We start from the raw sequence: 7,309 nt of genomic DNA on the forward strand, positions 1-7,309 counted from the left end.
TCAATAGTATATTATTTTAATGCATAAACAAACTGTATGCCAATTTGAAAAAAAATATATTGACTTCTTCATTTGAAATAATTTTAATGGAAATCAGGGAAAATATGGCCGTTTACAGGTATCTGTCCCCTTAAAGAAAATAACTGCCCAAAAAAAGCTAAATTTTTGCTAAATTTCAATTGTCTTCAACCATGACATCTGAGAAAAATTTTAACATTTCTTTAAGCCCATTTTCGTCAGTTTGAGTTTGAATTTAGACAATGTTCAAAATTTTAGTGATACAGAAGACCATAAGTTTAATATGGAATGGCTGATATTAGACTATTTTTGGCCAATCAACCAGAGACGGTTCACGAGTTGAAACTTAAAAACTAAAATTCGCGAAAGTGTATTAAAACATTGGACTTAAAGAAGGGTATACGGTAAAGCCAGCCATAGAAATCATTTGAATAAAATTGTGTTTCGTGGCAGAGTATACTGTTTAAATTAAAAAAAAAAAGTCTTTGAAAAATATTCAAGCGCCTGTTGTTCATAGGAGAATAAAATTATGTTCTAAACGCTAGATGAACTACCCTTTATGGACTTACGTGAATTGTCACAGTTCATCACTTTTAAAAATAAAATAACGAAATACTGATTCGAATATATTTATTACACATCTAGTTCATAACAGTAATTAATAAAATAATAAACTTTGCTCCATAAGTTTTAAAAAGTATTAGTGGTGTGAGCACCGATGTGACTTTGTTCACTGCACAATCATTGCATTCGATATTCTTTCCTTGATATCCTGGTCATATTTGTGTCTCAGATTTTAGCCTTATTCAACATACATGTGTGTAGTAGTGGTTCTATTACTACACTTAATTTGGTCATCATACAATAATTTAAAAGACTTCACCCATCACCTTATACTCAATGGGGCGTGCCTGGTTAGTGCAAGCGAAAGTAAAGCAAGTTCATACATAGGAAAAATATATATAAAATTTTAGACAAAGGTTCGCTGTAAAATTATAGTTAATTTTCAAAATATATACCTGGTCTGTATTTTGCAATGAGTGCTGCTGTAAAAGCTGTAACAATGGTGAACGCTTGCCGAACCTGTAGATGAAAGGCAAGAACAAGAAATAAATTAATCGTTTAAAAAATGGCGTGTTAATTATACGCCATGGTACACACATATGACTTAATGTGTGTTCACAATTACAGCAGCGGAATATATAGGAAAGTGTAGACTAGTTACTTTTTTTATTTTTTTACAAAAATATAATTCATACTACAACAAAAACCATATTACTTTAAACTAAAAAATTTTGGAATACTATTGTGGCCCATATAAGTGGTTCATAATTAAAGTTGACTTTTTATCTTATTTTGTTGGCGTTATGTATTTTCTCTGAATGCACGAAAGAATTTTTGTTTATGGAGAAGTTTACTAGTATCCAGTTGCCTTCTAATGGCCCAATTTTTGGTGGCGTTAACCACTCTACAAAGGCTAATGAAAATATCATAAAAATGCTGATTTTGTGTTTTGGTTCAGTCGCCATTGGTAAAAACTGTCAAAGTACATACAGTGGAAAGCAAAACTGTCCGGATGTTTTGCATTAAGAAAGAAAGATAATGAAAACAATACAAATATAGGTATATTATTAAATATATGTATTTTTTTCATTTAATTGAATATTATTTTAAATTATAAAGCACAAAAATTCATATATTTGCTTCAAGACCAATAGAAAAAATTAAAAAAACAACAATTCCATTACTCGGAGACTTTTGCACTGATTTGTGTTATATACATTATCTCGATATTACTTTGTTAAAATGTAACGGTATTTGTTCCGTTATTTTTTTTGCTTGTTGCTAGCTCGTTGCCAATCTTTTACTCCTGTATTTTTGCATTGTTGTTTGACCTGTGAAGTGATTAACTCGATTTTAAATTCAATAAAACAAAAAATCTCTTAAATGTGATAAATTTGTTGAAAAATAATAATTCATGCCGCAAATTGCTGAAAAGTTAAATTTAAGTAAATCTACGGTAAATGACATAAAAAAATGATGTAGTGAAGCTTGCAATAATAACCAAGGTGGTCGACCAAGACTGCTTTCTGATGGTGATGCCCGGCAGATTGAGCGTTTACTACATGATAAGGCCATCAAGACACCAAAAAATGCTGCAAAAAGTATTGGCTAGAATGTCAGTTCCTGGACGGCCAGACGCGCATTAAAGAGAAATTGGTTTAGTAGCCAGTGTGAAAAAGAAGAAGCCAGCACTTTCCGATAGAAATGTGAAAAGACGCCTTCATTTCTGCAAGGCCCACAAAAATTGGACGGTATATGACTGGAAACGAGTTATTTGGAGAGACGAAACGAAAGTGAACAGATACCAGTCTGATGGAAAAGAATATTATTGGCATAGGCCGCATGACCGCATCCAAAAGCACCATGTGAAGGAAACGATGAAACATGGTGGTGGCAGTATTATGGTGTGGGGATGTTTTACCTGGTGGAACATTCGACCTTTGGTGAGAATCTAAGGTATAATGAAGAAGGAGGATTATTTGAATATTCTCCACACAAATTTACCGGATTTTGTTGATGAGAGTGCTTATCCGGCCGAAGAAGTTTTTTTTCAATAAGTCGGGGATCCGAAGCACACGGCTAAATTAGTTTCCACCTGGCTACAAAACCAAACTTTTAGGACAATGGATTGGCCTGCACAAAGTCCAGACCTGAATCCCATAGAAAACTTATGGGCTATTGTTAAGAGAAAGCTGGGAGCATATGAAAACCCTCCGAAAAATGTTGACGAGCTTTGGGGGAGAATACAGCAAGAATGGCGAGCTCTTGACCATGATATCATCCAAAAGTTGGTAGAGAGTATGCCAAAACGTATTGAAAGCGTAATTAAAAATAAAGGCCTTTGGACGAAATATTGAATTGGCAACATTAATTGATTTTAAGCAAATCCCGCAATCAGTGCAAAAGTGTCCGAGTAATGGAATTGTTGTTTCTTAATTTTTTCTATTTTTCTTGAAGCAAATATATGAATTTTTGTGCTTTATAATTTAAAATAATATTCAATTAAATGAAAAAATACATATATTTAATAATATACCTATATTTGTATTGTTTTCATTACCTTTCTTTCTTAATGCAAAACATCCGGACAGTTTTGCTTTCCACTGTACATAGCTTATTGGCTCTGCGGGATTATTATTTTTATAATGAAATACAATTTGCTAGAGGAAGAAGTTAAGGAGTTAGGTGCCAAAAACTGCACGTATCGGAAGTGATGTACATAAGGCCACAGGTTGGTTAGGCTAAAAAAATATTTGGCTTTAGAGTAAGCTCACTGAAAGGTTCTCGTAAATAGATTATAATCACAATTGGGCGAGGCATCATTTTAAGAAATCCGGTTAACTTGTGAATGATCATTATTTTCCAAAAGATTAATATTATTAATTATTGTTATAAATTTGTTATCAGCCATAATTTTCGACTTCGAGATCCGACTGTAGTACTTAAGGCAGAGATAGACTTCATTTATGTACTCAGAATCAACCAAATGATCGCTCAATAGTAGTAACCATCCATATCTTTCTGTGAATCGAAAAATCATTTTGATTACTGTGTAAGTAGTTTTAAAAGCAATAAGAATAGCTTCGAATTGGCAACGGCGGGGTTAAATTTTAAGTTTTAACATCTTTATGTATATCATTTATTATGAGTGCTTCTTACCTGGCTCGTGCTCTATCTCCATAGTACGTGTCTAGATCCTGCAGATATTTGAGCGCATCCGCCATATTGCTGATGTCATTGTTGCGTGGCAAACGAGAGTTGTTGGCTAACGCATTTTGCGCGGTCAGAAGAGCCAAAGCAATAACTATGAGGAAACTGTAACGTATCATAGCTGACATTTCTTTAAAATCATTAAAAATATTTGTTAGTAAAAAAAAAATATATATATATATATATATTGTATATTTATGTGTTATATTTATATGTTAATAATCAAGTAAAAAACTAAATCTTATATTAGTTTGGGGAAAATTTATTATGTTTGCGTAAAATTTTTGCGCAATGGAACAAACTAAAAATAGCAAGAGCATAGCTTTAAACTGTTTGATCGATACTTTAGGAGATATCGAACAAGAAAGCCATCTACCGAGAAAATAATAGATTTATTTTACCTCAAACAATATCCTCCAAGCTTTAACCTTTTGGGTACACATTGAGAATTTGAGGGAAAACAAATACAATAAATCCAATTTATAACACAAGGCAAATTATTAATTATTTTGATGCGAGAGACATTTTTGCAAAAGGATTATTAAAAAGTTCGCCATCCCATTGATTAAAATCAGTACTCTCTTCAAAACTGTCACTTTCACTTTAGTAAAATATATACTTTATTTCTGCCATTATTGGGCTGTATATCCCAAATAAGGTTCATCACAATTCTCAAATTATTTGCTTTGTTGCTACAGAAAAAATTACTCTCAAACAAACAAGAATGAACATGTTAAATATTGCCTCCATTTCAACGACGTACCAGAACATCAGGCATTTCTTTGGCCAATTGCGGACATGACGATCTGGTAGGTCAAATTGACCCAAGGTCTTAAGCGTAAAATTAACTCTATTCAAATTTTGCATTTAAATGCTGAAAATCCCATGAAACTGCTATTATATCAAATTTCGTAACCTCTCTTTTAACATAGCATTGAGTTGACTGACATTGTCTTGTCTAACAGAAAATGTTATGTTAACAGTAATAGCTATTTTACTAATGTTAACATTTTTTACGAAGTACTTTCAGGCGCAGTTAGAATCGTAACTATACAAATATTGTAATATATATTACTTTTAGCATAAATATATATTTTCTGGAATATACGAAGCAAATGATGAGAAGCAAACTGAAAACATCAAGCTTTTAGATCGTTCACTTTACATAAAAATACAAACAGTTCCGTAGTCAGCAAATCGGCAATGTTATCAAAAATCTGTTTAACTTATCTCTCTTGCTTTGAAAACGTGTGATATTGCAAAAATCGTAAGTGAATTTAATAAAAATGAACTATTAAAAATTTAACGGGCTATTAATTGGAAAAAATGAATGGAGAAAAGGTATTGTATATTAAATAAAAAACCTAAAAAAAAACTACAGCGTTTTAATGGCTCCTCATGTATGAGGATTTGAATGAAAATAGAACTAGGACCCTCATTAATCTCGATCAACTTTCTATTAGTACATTATAAATAGTATATCATCACAAGGTATCAAACTGCGTACTAAAAATTTTTCAAAAAATTTTTATTTAATAGTGGACAATTTTGAAGAAAATTAATATAGTTGAATTTTTTATTTTTCATTTATTTATTAGAAAAAATAATTATGAATATTTATTTATTTATTAGAAGAATAATTATATTACAATACGAAAGCACAAGTAGTTAAGACTATCGGCCTCTTTAATTTTAAATTTGTCCGAAGTATGAAACTTGGACTGAAATGAGCTTTCATCATTTATCACAAAAAAAACAAAAAATTAGCAAGGGACTAGAGATCAGATTCCTTAAAGATGCTTTGCATTCTTTGCAGCAACTATGGCTCCTTGCACTACCTCGGAATGTGTTTAACAGTGGAGATCCAAAATGGATGAACTCTGCGGAAATGGGCGGGCCATTCCAGAATACCAGGACACAAAGGAATAGATAGAAATGAGAAAGCCGATGAGCTCGCTAAGGCAGGTACTCGCTTGCCGAGATTGTACACGGCAGAAAAACTATCAAAATTATGCTAAGGATTTGGAATACCGCAACTGCAAGATTTACTTTATCACTGTCTAGGAAAGACTGCAAAATGTTGCTTAAAGTACTAACGGGCTACTGTCTGACCCCACATCACGCAGCCAAATTTGGATTGGTCCAGCGCGATGCGTGTAACACAAGCAACGAAGCGAATGAGCTGGACAGTGGCAAAGTAGGTATTTCAAAGTGCCCCTAGCTCTTTGTAGGACTCCTCAAATGTGCCTAGGATGAACATATTTTTCATCCTTGAAGGATATTGCTGACAAAAGGCTAAACGGCTTGTTAAAACTCGCGAAGACGTGCATTAAGAATTAATTGAAATGATATCTTCGACTTCAGATACATAGCACTGGCTACACAATGAAATCTAGGGGCTTAAGTGAGATCCTTTTACAGATCAGCTAGCACTAAGTAACCTAACTTTTCTTTTCGACTTATAAAAGGTGGCAGAAAATTAATCACCCTATTGGAAAACTTATAATTTTTCAAATGACGTGTTACGACAATCATTTTTTTTATTTGATACAAAGTTATTCAAAAACAAAAATATTGCGCCACCTTGTGTATTTATTTTTATTTTAAAGCGTTTGCTGATAAGTTACTTCAAATAATTATTTAAGTAATTCTTTAGAAAATATTTGTATTGAAGCACATCAGATTATAATAGTAAATTATTTTAAATACTTCTGTAAATGTGGCTAACTAATAAATTTATTGCACAAAAATTTCCGATTGACGTTTGTTGAATGTACACTGACACCGCACCTTGCAACACTAACGGTTTTTGTAGCTTCTATACCGCTTTTATATTCATGCGCGCCCACGTTGAAGAATGACAAAAAGGCGAATATAATCGCTCGCATTTTAATGAAAAAAGTTGTGCGTATGTATGTATTCATATAAATAACTATGAAGATGAGGAAAGCCATAGCGCAAATACTCGTGCATTGGTGGGGGCAAAGCTACAGAATTTTCGTATAATTTTCGTATTGAATTCGTGAAATTAAAACGAATCCTTGCCGCCAATACACCCACCTGGCTGTGTAGAAGTTGATAACCAAAAAGCACAAGAGCCAATTTGAGGTTATCTTTCGGTGTTATATGTGTGGATTTTCGAGTTTGCAAATATAATTATTTTTTTATCAACTTTCTTCTGTGTCTCATATTTTATAATTGCCGCAACAGCTGGAATGAGGAAGCCATATGCAACCCCTAACAGCGAGGACAGATTTATGGATAAATACATTTTTTCTTCCACGAAGCACATAGCCCTAGAGTTGAGGAAAGCTAGTCGAAAGTCAAGAAGACAAACAAAGTTTATTGATTCCTTCTATTCGTACAAAACTCTTGCAGTGATATATCTCCAAAGTCTACCACAAAAGTTCAGGGAGCTCGCTTTCTTTTGTATAGAATCATTAAAAAATTATTGCATTCCTTTTCATAACCTCATTGTTTTTGGTGCGGATAATACCAATACAAATTTTGAAGAAAA

The 7,309-nt window shown here is 32.8% G+C and overlaps 1 protein-coding gene across 2 annotated transcripts; it reads right to left on the reverse strand.

Moving 5' to 3' along the window:
• Positions 1-631: 631 nt before the first annotated feature.
• LOC128858848 (neuropeptide F-like) lies at positions 632-6,576 on the reverse strand. 2 transcript variants are annotated; one of them, XM_054095389.1, is made up of 4 exons: positions 6,502-6,576; positions 3,742-3,922; positions 1,038-1,101; positions 632-929 (listed from the first exon to the last, which is right to left on the reverse strand). In XM_054095389.1, exons 2-4 carry the CDS (start codon positions 3,918-3,920, stop codon positions 888-890), a joined length of 285 nt encoding a protein of 94 aa, XP_053951364.1. In that variant the 5' UTR covers positions 3,921-3,922; positions 6,502-6,576; the 3' UTR covers positions 632-887. The 2 variants fall into 2 exon arrangements, with proteins under 2 accessions (XP_053951364.1, XP_053951356.1); XM_054095381.1 differs by having other exon boundaries at positions 6,376-6,576.
• Between the last annotated feature and the right edge of the window lie 733 nt (positions 6,577-7,309).

The sequence above is a fragment of the Anastrepha ludens genome, chromosome 2 (assembly GCF_028408465.1).
Source record: "Anastrepha ludens isolate Willacy chromosome 2, idAnaLude1.1, whole genome shotgun sequence".
In the NCBI taxonomy this organism is placed as follows: domain Eukaryota; kingdom Metazoa; phylum Arthropoda; class Insecta; order Diptera; family Tephritidae; genus Anastrepha; species Anastrepha ludens.